Here is a 14400-nt window from a genome sequence, read left to right on the forward strand (position 1 = left end):
ATACATTTGTGACTATTACAGCGCCATCTATCACAAAGCGAAAAAAGTGGTCCAACTAAAACATTCATATTTCTTTACACACTACACGAATATGTAATAAAAAATGGGGGTCCCTATTTTAAAAAATGCAGTTGATATCAGTTTGACCTATGGCAGCACCATCTAGCGGGTCAACCATAGCGCCATCTGGTTTCCCCCTTCAAGCTAGACGAGTTTCATTCTTTTTAGTTTTTTCGTTTGATGCTTATTTCGTAAGATATTTGGCCCGGTCACTATCAATGGACCACCCTGTGTATTTTCCCACGTTTGTATCTCCTGTCTTGGGAGCTGTACCTCGTGAAGGTAAATACTGACCACCCAAATTGTCAAGTTGTTTCCAGAATGAAAATGGAGGGTAGGAGAGGCATGCTTGGGTAGAGCACTTGCCTGCAAAAGGCAAAGGTCCAGAGTTAGAGTCTCGGTCCAGCACACAGATTTAATCTGCCAGGAAGTTTCATGTCAAGTTGTTGTGTGTCCTGTTACAAATTTACAATTCATAATATATTTACACAATTTCAATAAATGTACAAAAACTCACAGTAATTTTTCCAAAGTCTACTATGAACTTCTCTGCACTTTTACTATTACAGGAACCTGTCTTATCAATTGTCTTACAGTTAGTGTGTATCTATGTTCATCCATGAGAGTAACAAAGTCCAGGACCAACCTAGAAGTTTGCCTCTTGTATCTATTTTCCTTCTGTATACTTGTATCTTCATCCAACTCTTAATAATACTAACACTGTTGGGTCAGGAGATATAGGTGGTCAGACAATAGTATTACCACTGGAGCCATTGGAAAAAGTGGAGTTGATGTATGGGAGAAAATTTAGCAGCTCCATCATGCTGGAAGTATGTCATTTTTAATCTGACCGATGTAATATCATCTAGTAAGTTCAGCTAAGAAATTTTTCAGAATATACAAGCAGTTTTGTTCCGTAGATAGAGTGTAGTGTTACTAGCAATATACCCAACTTTATACGTTATGTGTGTTCAGCTTTGGAAACAATTCACAATAAGACATTTGTCTGTATAGTCTCCTTTGTTTCAAATAATAGTTTCTGTTACCTAGTAGGATGTAAATCTTTGCTTGTAAGATATAGTGAAGCTGTGAACATACTGTGTGTGTGTGTGTGTGTGTGTGTGTGTGTGTGAGAGAGAGAGAGAGAGAGAGAGAGAGAGAGAGAGAGAGAGATCACAGTCAGAGGAGGGGAGGACAAGTGCAGCAATGAGGAATTGTGGCTTTCTTCGCTCAGTTTTAGATATTTTATTATTATTATTATTATTATTATTATTATTTGCAAGTTTTGTTTTATTTGTGGCCTGCGATTCGTATATCCATCCACTGTAACTGTCATCATCACAGTGTGTTTGCTTTTACAGTTAATGATGATAGTGAGGATAGCGATGTCCCCAAGCGTAAAAAGAGTCGTCGTATGTGGCAAGACTCTGAAAGTGAAGAGAGTGACTGGGGCAAGAAGAAAAGAAAGTAAGTAGAACTTTCATTTTTACTTTTGATAATATTTGTTGTAATTCTTGTGCATTCCAGACTAATTTGAAGGTTTGTTACTGATTATATTCCTGTTTATTAATTTTGACAAGATTTTTATATATGAAATTATAAGAATTTTGTTGCCTGTGTGTGTGTGTGTGTGTGTGTGTGTGTGTGTGTGTGTGTGTGTGTGTGTGTGTGTATGAAAGACTCAAAATTATGCTAAACAATTTACTTATTTTGTGTGTGTGTGTGTGTGTGTGTGTGTGTGTGTGTGTGTGTGTGTGAAAATAATGTTTTTTTCCCCCGTTGCTAGCAGATGATGCCACCTGCGTGTTGTATTTCACTGTTGACATGCTGCCACAGGTGGCATGACATTAAAAACAATTTATGAACTTGATATAAAATCTACTCTTTTCAAACACAACATAAAGTTATTTTGCTTAGGGTATAATGTGAATCCTCTCCCAACCAGAAAAGAAATTCATTAAAATGGGTCCATTCTACAGGTGAAGCCATGTTGGGAACTGAAAGTGTAGCAGGCTGAGCACATTCCTATGGTTTGTAGCATTATTAGCAGGTGTGCTTTATGTTACATGTGTAGACACCCTACCAAAAAACTTTCTTAGGATTAAGTTTCCCCAAAGGAATCAACCTCTCAGCAATTTGAATACAGCAAAGCAAGTGAAACGATGGACATAGACAGCTATTCACACTCATTAAAACATGATTCACATTGAGTTCAGTCAATTGTGACAGAATATATACAATTGTTCAGTTTTACAACGAAGAAAAAGAAGAAAATAAAATTTGAAAAAGTTGGATTTTGGTATATCTATGGATAAGGAACAGTTTGGACTGTAAAATTTATAGTGTGTTTGTATATACTCCAACCAAATTGAAACAAGACTGAATTTTGTGGCCCTAGACAGACAATATTATTGCTCAATACTTCTGGATTTGCAGTAATATTGAACATGTGGTTAGGTTTAGCAATTGTGAATAATATTGGGCATATCAAAACTCTTAAAATGTATTGTGTTACCTGAGAAATATTGTGCCATCTGTGAGAAGCATTGCTGGTTGCTCACTTCTCCATTGTGTTTATCCGCTAAAAGTAGTTCAGAAGCTTAGCTTCTCTTGCAGCTTATTAATCTTAGAGACCAATATTATACGTGAAAGCTATTCTTTTCTTGTAGCAACACTATGTATATTAATTTAAACCATTACTCTTTTCCTATTTGTGGGTTTGCGCTACTTAACAGTGATGTTGCTATTGGCTGACTACATCACGTGTCCTATGCTCGAAATATCCACTTTCATTGTCTGGTGGGATCACTTGACATGAGCTATGACTGGCTCACAAAAGTGCATCACAATCTCGATTTCAATGCCCCCCTCCCCTCGGAGTTTCGTTTTCTAAAGTGCCAGGCAATTCTACTCCGGTGTATAAAACCACAACCATTGAAAGGATTGATAAGTTTTACAGTTACGAGGAAAAGTATACTGTCACTTAACACGAAAAAAATATATTTTCATAAGGAGAAAGTGTATTTTTAACTGGGAAATCCGGGAAAAATCCAAGAACTTTTTTCCTTGTCCATATGTACAACCTGAAAGGTGACCTATCATTGTTGAACCGTGCGTGCAGTATAAAAGCAGAAAATTGAATAATAGTGTTTGGCAGTTTCTCTCAACAAATGCTGATGTGTGATTCTGGAAGTTTTTCAGGCCCTGCAGCCAGGTGACATCAACGTCTCCCACAATATTTCAGTTGTCAACCATTCAGCCATTTTCAGAAGAGGTTACACTGGAGATTGCTGGTGCACGGCGCTGGTTTTATACCAAAAATTTGTGTAGTGGCATGGATACATAGGTTTTCACCAGCAATCTTCAGTGTAAACTCACATGGAAATGGCTGAATGGTTGCCAGCCAAACTACTGTGGCAAGATACCGATGTCATCCATCTGCAAGTCCAAAACATAAAAAATACCTGCCCCCTGAGAATTTCCGTTTTCAAATATTTACTATCCCTATAACACTAAGAACAATTGGACAATAAGAACAATTGGACAAACACAATATTGATAGAATGCTTGTGAGACCTGATTCAGATACCTGGGCAATTCCTTTAATGTGACCACCCTGATTGCCCCTGCCACCTTTGTATAAGCTGATGCTTCATTTTTAATAACCTGTAACAGGTGGATAGATGTTCAGTTACCTGTTGAAATGCCATCTTATTTTAGGTGACAATTCAGTTAGTGTATCAGAGATTTTAAAATGTTGTGAAAAAAAAGACTATTCAGTGGTCTTGTTGTTAACAGGGTGTTAAATCTCAATTTTACTTCCTTCTTTTTTTGAAATGATGTCAGTTTAAACTGAAGCTGTTTTTGCATGTGCAGTTGACCCATGTATATGTAACCAAAAAATTTTACTTCATGGATGAGCTGTTAACTCTTAAGTAAGAGCCAATATATGCAAGTTGCTTCTGATCAGTACTTAAACTGAACTGATCCATTAAGAACTGGGAGCATGAATGTTCTTGTCTGTGGTGTTTTGCTAGATGAAACAGCAGAATATTTGGCAATGTGCCCGTATAAAACAGTTGAACTACAGATTGGAAACAATAAACATAAATGAAGAGAGGCAACCATTAACTTATAGCTGATTGATACATGATACAGAGTCATAGTTAACAGCATTAATCATTTCACAGCAATTTTGAATGAGCCCCCAAGCAGCAACTTGCACAAAAGATGCTAGCGAGCAGTTGATTGGTGGCTTCCTCAAAAAGTTAGTGAAATTTTGTATGCTGTTAAAATGTATGTGTGCACCACACATCAATATGCAGGAAGTGAATTATCGCCTTTCCTAATTTTTGTTTGATGTTTAGTGAAACAGAAGTATTAGATGAGTTTTGGTTGGTGTATTAAAGTTAAACATGTTTGGATTTGTTTATTTTTTATTATTTTTCCTGTATTCAGAGTAACAGCTAATGTAGAGTGCATCTACATACTGTATTTACCCAAGCATAAGACGACCCTGAATATAAGATGACCCCCCCCCCCCTTTCCTTTTTTTAAAGAGGCTTCTTGGGAAAAAATAGTCTGACTAATAAAAATCACAAAATTTTATTGACCAGAGTTATTGCCAAAAAAGTTTGTTACAAATATTCTAAACTTTGTCATGTACTAACTGTCAATATTTTATTAATACGAGGAGAAATAAACAAAAAGAAATTGTTCACATTAATTTTTATCTTTACTGCCTTTTTTGTTTAGTTAGCCTGTTGTTTATGGTATCATTATTTTAAATCATCATCCTAAAAGGACAGCTGTGAAGCTTATATCTTCATTACCACAAATATATGTTGCAATTTCTGAGGTTATGGTTACAGTGGGACCTGAGAACACAGCTGTCCCCCCCCCCCCCCAAAATAAATAGTGGATTTCAGTTCTGTGCTGATGTGAGAATGTTACGATGTCTCTTGCTTCCAAACATATCCCTGCCCACCACTCTGTCATTAGCTATGTAGGACCAGCAGCTGACACACACCCCATAGTTTGTGCCATACCTCACGATGAGTGTCGACAACATTGCTGCATGAAACACTAATTACGCCACTAGCTCCACTCTAAGAGTTTTACCATCTCCTGCAGAAATGTGTGCTATTGTTTGCTATTGTTGAGTATTTGTCTAATTTTAAAGCCAGTTCGAATCTGAGTACAAGTTAATTCAAGCGAACTGCAGTTCAAAAGTGATGAATGTTCATAAAAAGCCAAAATACACAGTTTAGATTCTCATGGTTGGCTGCACAGCAAAATTTACTCCCTGTTCTACACCCTCCCTCGCCACACTCACTGTAGTTCTCACTTCTCAGCCAAGCTGGTGTCAGTTTCACCTCCAACTAATCCGTAGTGCTGTGCTTGAGCAATGGTGAATTAAGGACGGCAGTATCTTCTAGGGTACAGGTCATATTAACATCATCAATTAGTATGTAAATAAAAGATCGCAATCATGATTCAGCCCAGTTCTTGAAATATCACTCATCCTGTGATCTAATGACGTCTGTTGGTACTATCTCCACAATGGTTCTTTATGCTGTAATTTATTCTTGTGATAACAGCTGCTGTCAGTTTAATATGCTTTTTGTTTGTTAAACATTTAATTCTGGATTAATTGTCTTTCTCGTTTCATGTGAATGTCACCATCTTGTTGTGAAGCTGTTGACGTTTTCCCCCCGTATTCTTAGGTGTGAACAGTGAACAAATTTCTCATTTGCAAGCCACTTGGTAATTCACTACAGTTTCTCATAAAAGATAGAATAGTGACTTGGGTCCAGAATCAAGTAATGGATTTGCAGGGACAACATTTTTTGCTCTTAAATGTTAGCTTTACTTAAAAAGTAGCATAAATGTATGTATACTGTATTCATATATCTATGAGACCATTTATTGAAAACCTATTAAAATATATTGTATGATAGTAAGTTGATAGAATTTAATCCTATTTCCTCCCGTGTTTCACAAAAAGATTGCAGATTTACGAACACAACGATTTGTAAATCTGCATCTTTGTGATAACTTCACATGCAGCAGATTCTTTTTGGTGTGTGTGTGTGTGTGTGTGTGTGTGTGTGTGTGTGTGGTGCTTTGCACAATATGGTGATGTACAAATTACATAAGTGCTTGAATATATTTAGGAATATTCAGAAAATACAATGCTGCAACTTCGCAACGAAATCGCGCGGAATTTTCGATGGCAACAACACACAAAAATACTTCGCCTCAGTGGAATAACAAAAATCAAAAACGTACGATAATGTAAAGCATATCTTGAAAATCATGTGAACATCCGTCTGATGATGAACTTGCCAGTTCGAAACCGGTAACGGCACTATTTACCTAAATAAATAGCAGTATTAATAGTGGCTGGTTGCTGTTTTCTTCTTTGTAGGACTTAGCCTACATTAAATGCTTTTTTCTGGGTGGAGGGAAATTGGTCCTGCAATGCGATCGAACATCAGCACACATTCACTTTCAGGCTGACATGTACCTCTTCTGTCACAGTATGCGATTTGGTTGTGCCCCAGATGTGAACATTATCTTTGTTTATCTTACCACACATGTGGAATGTTGTTTTGTCAGAAAGTGTTAAGTTGTTTAGAAAATTTCCATCCTCCTCCAAGTGGTGAAGAACATCCGCAGCAAATTACATACATTGTGGTGTGCCATCTGATTTCAGTCTGTGAACAGTTGCAATCAGTATGGATGCATCTGTATTCATATTGATTGGAACTGTTGCACACATTTCTGAAGGACTCAGTGCATGTCCACCCTTGCGATTTGCAGTTCCTGCAATTTCTGCAGTGAATGTTTGCAAATCAGCTATATCCTTTGTGTGAGGGTTTCATTTGTTCCAGGTCAGCCAGTATAATGCCTCACATCAACACTTTCTGGCTGCATAAAATTGCAGTACTACTGACACATAGACATCCACAAGGGTGGTTGTTTCCTACACTGTGTTAGGAAGTTCTTTGAAACTTACATGTCCAATTTGGTCTGAATTAAACATTCCATACACTGGGCCTTTTCTTGAACTGTTATCATCATGCTTTGCTCATGACAGTCTGGAACAACACAAATGAAACTGTGAATTTCTCTGGCACGTAAGCCAAACATGATGTGAATATCTTAATTAGCTTGGGTGCTGTAATGCATTGAAGTTGTAGCATACTTTTGAGACACCATGTACTCTAGTCATGCTTGTAACATATTTTCCCCTTTAGATGAAGAATAGTTATTTTTAAACAAGTCTTATTGCTGATCAAGTGTCTTGCTTCTATTGTGTCTCATAGTGTGATAATTATCATTTACTCATAATATAGTGGTAATGCACAGTTAAACAAAATTCTTGCTTTGTCATGTATCACTCTGAAATGGAGTTGAAAAACAAATAAAGGAAATATTGTGATCATTCTTATCACTTATTTGTAAACCTTTGCAGTTCTTATTCTAGGCACTTCAGTCCGGAACCGCGTGCCTGGTACGGTCGCAGGTTCGAATCCTGCCTCGGGCACGGATGTGTGTGATGTCCTTAGGTTAGTTAGGTTTAAGTAGTTCTAAATCTAAGGAACTGATGTCCTCAGATGTTAAGTCCCATAGTGCGTAGAGCCATTTGAACCATTTTGCAGTTCTTATGGGTGCCAAAGTGGAAAGATGTAGTCTCTTAATAGTGTACTTGCATTACATCCTCAACATTGCCGTAGTGTACTCATTTTAAAAAGCAAATATTCTGGTATAAAAAATATGATTTCTCTAAAGCATATGTGTTTTTGGAAAGTCCTAGGACTTATTCACATAACATGTCAATAGAAAGGCTGTGAGAACATCGAAGCATTGTTTTTGTGTCTACCCAATTCTTTCATGTGATGTAATAAATGTTGTTAAGCATCTTCCTTCATTGTTTTGTTTTATAGAATTATTCCTTATTGCGGGTGGGTTTTGTCATTTATGTATTATGTGAATAGTGATCTTGGCACATCAGTGACTTAAATCTCGTAAGTGCTCCTAGTTACTGCTGAACTGTTGTTGTCCACTCAGTATCAATCTAATTGACATTTTTGTTTGTGTTTGTGATTGTTGTTCCAGAATCAAACTACAAATATGGTTGTTTTTATTTCAGGAAAAGTGGTGGTTCATCATCTAAGTCCCGTACAAAGAAAAAGAAAAGGAGGGTATTTGAGGATTCAGATTTGGAAAGCTATAGAAAAAAGAAGCCCAAAAAGCCTAGGGTATGATCAGCTTAATTTTTATTTCGTAGTTTTTTTTTTTTTTTACAATTCCAAAATGGCATGTATATTTACAGCATAATGCAATAATGTCTTTGCAGAGAAGTAAGTAACATTATTTAATTCTGCTGGTAATCACCACATGTGGCACAGTTTTTAATGTTGTGATGTGTCAGTTGAACTTCATTCTGCTTATCCTATCTGTTATAATACTACTTTATTGTAATACTATTATATTTTTACTTTACGGTCCTTACATAATATAAGCTTGGAGGTGTTGTTTTACAGTGTATTTGAAATACTAGGCCTGCTTTGTGACATTTTCTTTCTTCAAGCGATGTCCTTGAATTTCCTTAGCACTTTTAATATTCATTTTGTAGGGACTAAATCCAGACTACAATCTGAGCAGCACACTTCTGAATTCATTCAGTTTGTTCACACTCACTGGTGATGATCCCTATAGCCTTATTTAAGCTAGTTGTCACATTACATTTAAGCTCCAGAGGTGCAACGTTGTCGCATCTAGTACTGTCTGCAGGCAGCCACTACAGCACACCACTCTCTGCTGCAATAGAAAATCGTGTTAAAGGCTCAATCATTCACAAAAATCAAGTAAAAAATCTTAAATTAACATATGATATAGACCTCTACAGCATGTCAAAAATCGGTTCTTAATTTTAATTAGGGAAAGAGTTATGTTAATTTGTTTGAAACAGATTTATTTTTTCTGTTTGTAAACAGCTTCAAACTTATTGCGTGATATCTTAACCCTTTTAGTGCCAAATACGATCTGATCGTGATCCAGATTTTCGGCGAAAAATGCCAGTAACGATCTGATCGTGATGCCTTTCTGATTAGCTGGGAAATACTAACAACTTTGCCTTCAAGCGCGGAAAAAATGAATGAGAAAGGCATCACGATCAAATCGTTACTGGCATTTTTCGCCAAAAATCTGGATCACGATCAGATCGTATTTGGCACTAAAAGGGTTAAAAACTGGTACTATCACTGCAGTATTTTTTTCTTTTTGGTTATTACTAAAATATGTTACTGATGAATTTTTCATAATTTTTGCACTACATTACGTTTTCTATATATATATATGCATCTAGAAATGGTGTTTTTATGTAGCTGTGTCATCTTAAACTCATATCAAGTATGAAGTTTGAAGTCTGTATCTCCTACGAAAATAATTTAAAAATTCTGTAATTTACATATAGCGCTGCTCTCTGTGGTCTCTCTACGCATGTTGGAAACCTTTTCTTGATTTTAATTAGGGCAGGTGCTATGTTGGTTATTGAAACAGGAGACATTTTCATATCCAGATAAGTTTCCTTCTTATCATTGCATGTCTCAAAAACTAGTACACACATGAAATAATGTCTCTGTGTCTACACAAAATGAAATGTATTTAAACTGCGGTGTAACTTGCATAAGGAGATGATGGGAGGTGGCTGAACAGTAGTCGTTAGTCTCAAACAAAAAAGAGAAATTCATCAAAATAAAGTCACAGATGTAAGATTTAATGGAAGTAAGACATTCATTAAAGTTCACTATACACTACATACTAATTAGACAGTGGGAAGACACCACTTAATTCAGAGTCAATGTCAGTGGAACTATCAGTGTCGCTGCTCTTAGTGACAAATATTATCAAGTCTTCGATGCATTGTTGCAACACACCTTCATTGTTCCCTGCATTCTGTATAACTCCTTTCACATGACCCACTACATTTTACAGTCTTCTGGTGTCACTTTCTCAAGTACCTCCTGCAGAAGCTGTTCCACTTTGGACAGTGTAATTGTTTTTTATTTTGTGCAGTCATATGATGCTTAACCTGAGCCCAAATCAGTTCTGTTGCATTAAAGTGGCAATGGTTGGGAGAGAATATGAGCATTTTAAGCCAGTTTATTTATTTCTGTTTTATCCACAATGTAAACTAGTTTCTTTGGCTTGCATTGCGACATATGTTCTAATAATTCTGTCCTTGTCAATTTGCTGTTATATTTCTCTAACCAGCAAACAATGTCATCTTCAAACCATTTCACAGAATTATTGTGGTTCGTCCCTTTGTGACAGTCGAAGATCTCGTTTGAAGGGAATAACAGCAGATGATTAGAAATGAATCCTTTTGAATTTCTGGCATGTGCTACAGTTATTCTTTTTCCTCTCTCGATACATGCTGCTATACTACCACTGATGGTATCACCTGTGCAGCTTCCTTTCAAACTTTGTCCCCACTAATCCTCTAAGAAAGCAGCATCCTGGCGTTCCATTAATAACTTGCACCCAGAAACGGATTTATAGCGGAATCCTAACTTTTTCACAACTGGTAACATGGATGATTTACTACCCTGAAATAGATCCGCTGCTACAAGGTTAGCATATAGCTTCTTGAGTGTTACATACTCCTTCCTTGAATGATATGCATATATCTGATGGCGAATAGCTTCTTCCTGAAAAGAGTCAAGATTTATGACCCTATTCTTGAGGGGCCTCCTCTTCCCAGTTGCCTCCAATTTAGATGACTTGCCTGATTCTTCTGTTGCAAATTTGTCTCCAGATTCTTATCATTGATCATTCACTTATTTGCAGAGCAGCTGCAGTTTGCTCCACCACCTTATCCAAAGGAAGTAGAGATGCTCCTGCATCTCTCTCTCTCTCTCTCTCTCTCTCTCTCTCTCTCTCTCTCTCTCCCTCTCCCTCTCTCAAAATACTCCCTCATGGAACACATGAACCCATGCTACTGACTGCATATAATCATGCCATGTCCGGCACTTTTTGAAAGTTTCCTAGGAGCGTGCAGCATCTGTCTGCCTTTCATTTGATTACTTTCATCACACATTGTAAGACATGTGAAGCTGAAAGTCATCCAGATCTTTCACTACAACGGCTCGCTGAGGACTGGCTGGCACAATGCTTTAGGTAGGGCAGTGCAGTGGAAGTGGCAACTTAGTGGAAGCCGACAGCACCTGGCTCCCAGCAGTGTATTGGTGGCGGGAGCTGTGCAGCATGCTACCTGTCAAGTGAGCACTACAATGTTCAAACAGTGCTCAAGAATGTACAACATAGTAGTCTTACTTTCATTGTGCTTTGCAGATGCACAATACTTTTCTTGAATTTTCCTTATGTTCATTTCACATTGTGTACCTTCATAACATAACCCCTAGATAATCAACGAATGTGCCACATTCTAGTGATTTATAATTGTAATTAAGTACTGTCATAATTTTTTTCATTTTTATGCGTATTGTCGTGCCTGTATACTTGTGGCAAGTTAGCTGTTGTTTCTTGCAACAAGTGGAAAATTTCTGAAATGTACATACAATCATTTGGAAATGTTATCTTCCTTTAGACAACTGTGTGAGAGATCTACTTACTCTGAGAATTCATTTATATATGTTGAAATCTTTATGAGTACAATTTATTCAGTAATTTTTAAAACCACCATTGATTCCCAAATTAACTCTTGAAAAACTTGCTTGTAATTCTGGAAGACTTACATTTAGAAGTTGCATAAATGGTGTGGTTGACAGAACTTAAGCTTTTCTGCCTTTTATCATTTTGTAGCCAGTTATGGGAAAATATTTGTTTTGTAATCTGCAATGTACCTTGAATTCAAGGTACCATATGTCATTCTTGAATTATAGAAGCTAATGCAAACACACACACTTGCAGATTAAGTTTGGAGGTCTTGATGAAGATGAAGTTCTGTCACGAAGAACTCGAGGAAAGAAAATCAATTATGAGGAAGTTGCTGGTTCTGACACAGAAGAGGTAATTTTCTTTGCTCAGTTTTTATACCACATGAATGTCACTCCGTTAATTTAATCATTAATAAGGGATCTCACTTCATTGCCATTCACAATAATCAAATTTATTTTATTGACTTCAAAGCATCTTCCTCTGCAGATATATAATTGCTGAAATTATTAACTAATTTCATTGATTCCATAGTAGAAGTAGAAAAAAAAGAAGACACTGACATTGGCTTTTATGCCCATTGTCCTTTGTGTAGCAAGAGAGAAATGTCACTAGTGTTGTAACAGGAAAGTATACTTTTAGCACATTAATAGGAAAGGTTTGCTTGTTCCAAAGTGAGCAGGTAGTCTTCACATTTCTGTTCTTGAGTGAGCAGCGTGGAAGCCCCTGTAGGGACACCAGAGTAACCAAGTGTTGAAAAGTCAAACAATGGAAAATCCAGGATGGAATGTAAAAATATTATATTCATAATATTGTTAATAAATAGTGAAAAGGGGAGATATAAGTAATGGACAGTGTCTTGAAAGGAGGATGTAAGATGAACATCGACAAAAGCAAAACGAGGATAATGGAATGTAGACAAATTGGTTGGTTGGTTGTTTCGAGGAAGGAGACCAGATAGCGGGGTCATCGGTCTCATCGGATTAGGGAAGGACGGGGAAGGAAGTCGGCCGTGCCCTTTGAAAGGAACTGTCCCGGCATTTGCCTGGAGCGAGTTAGGGAAATCACGGAAAACCTAAATCAGGATGGCCGGACGCGGGATTGAACCGTCGTCCTCCCGAATGCGAGTCCAGTGTCTAACCACTGCGCCACCTCGCTCGGTGTGTAGTCGAATTAAATCAGGTGATGCTGAGGGAATTAGATTAGGAAATGAGACACTTAAAGTAGTAAAGGAGTTTTGCTATTTGTGGAGAAAAATAACTGATGATGGTCGAAGTAGAGAAGATATAAAATGTAGACTGGCAATGGCAAGGAAAGCTTTTCTGAAGAAGATAAATTTGTTAACATCGAGTATAGATTTAAGTGTCAGGAAGTCGTTTCTGAAAGTATTTGTATGGAGTGTAGCCATGTATGGAAGTGAAACATGGACGATAAATAGTTTAGACAAGAAGAGAATAGAAGCTTTCAAAATGTGGTGCTACAGAAGAATGCTGAATATTAGATGGGTAGATCACATAACTAATGAGGAGGTATTGAATAGAATTGGGGAGAAGAGGAGTTTGTGGCACAACTTGACAAGAAGAAGGGACCAGTTGGCTGGACATGTTCTGAGGCATCAAGGGATCACAAATTTAGCAGTGGAGGGCAGCGTGGAGGGTAAAAATCATAGAGGGAGACTAAGAGATGAATACACTAAGCAGATTCAGAAGGATGTAGGTTGCAGTAAGTACTGGGAGATGAAGAAGCTTGCACAGGATAGGGTAGCATGGAATTATGTTCATTAACAGCATGTAAAAGACTGTTATTTACCTTCAAACATATTGAGGTCTATCATTCTAAAATTCTTTTATACTGATTACAGTAGACGCAAAAATTTGAATTGATGATAAATCTAGGACGAGAGGTATAGATTGAAAGTGACGTTACACAAATTTATTCCTGTGCCTACAAGTTGTGGCCAGATTCCAAATTACTATTATCTGACCACATAAAGTAACAATACAGGTTTTATTTTGTCCTATTGTTATTTATAATGGATCAGGATTCATGTTCATTTCATGAGAGACAGAAATAATCTTTCACATTGCACAAAGATAGCAAAAGAAATCCAGTTATAGAAATCTTGATTAAATACTGAATAAAGTAATTCACATGCTATGCTCTTGTAGTGAAAGGAATTGATTGCCAGAAGTAGATTGTGGTGAACCAGCCATCTCATGAAATTGTATGAGAAGAACGTCAGAGATTAGGAACACAAAGTTCCTTCAGTATTTGGCAAAAGCAAACTGAATAAAAAAGCCATAAGTGAAAAAATAAAGATACTTGTTCCAGAACGGCTCATAATGTAAAAGCCACAAAAGAAAGAATTGGTAAAATTTTTCACAAGCCTGATTAGTTATTAAAATTATCACAAAACAATGTCAAACACAACAGAAATATAATCAAACAAAGTAAAGTCCATGATGAAACAGTGTCAGTATTAAGAAAATGATAGACTGCTACTCACCACATAAAGAACATGTTGAGTCTCAGACAGGCACAAACAAAAGACTGCTATACATGTGAGCTTTTGGCAGAAGGCCTTCTTCTAAGATAGAAAACACACACACATTCAGATGAGCATAACCCACACACTCATGACTGGATTGCGAG

The 14400-nt window shown here is 37.0% G+C and overlaps 1 protein-coding gene across 2 annotated transcripts in view; it reads left to right on the forward strand.

Annotated features, from left to right (window-relative positions):
• The window catches only part of LOC126456936 (uncharacterized), a 144339-nt gene that overhangs the window by 105616 nt on the left and 24323 nt on the right, over positions 1-14400 (forward strand). For both annotated transcript variants that reach the window (XM_050092872.1, XM_050092873.1), the window contains exons 14-16: positions 1422-1527; positions 8219-8327; positions 12004-12102. In XM_050092872.1, coding sequence (XP_049948829.1) covers positions 1422-1527; positions 8219-8327; positions 12004-12102 — 314 coding nt within the window. The remainder of the gene's footprint in view (positions 1-1421; positions 1528-8218; positions 8328-12003; positions 12103-14400) is intronic.

This window comes from Schistocerca serialis, chromosome 2 (genome assembly GCF_023864345.2).
Source record: "Schistocerca serialis cubense isolate TAMUIC-IGC-003099 chromosome 2, iqSchSeri2.2, whole genome shotgun sequence".
In the NCBI taxonomy this organism is placed as follows: Eukaryota; Metazoa; Arthropoda; class Insecta; order Orthoptera; family Acrididae; genus Schistocerca; species Schistocerca serialis.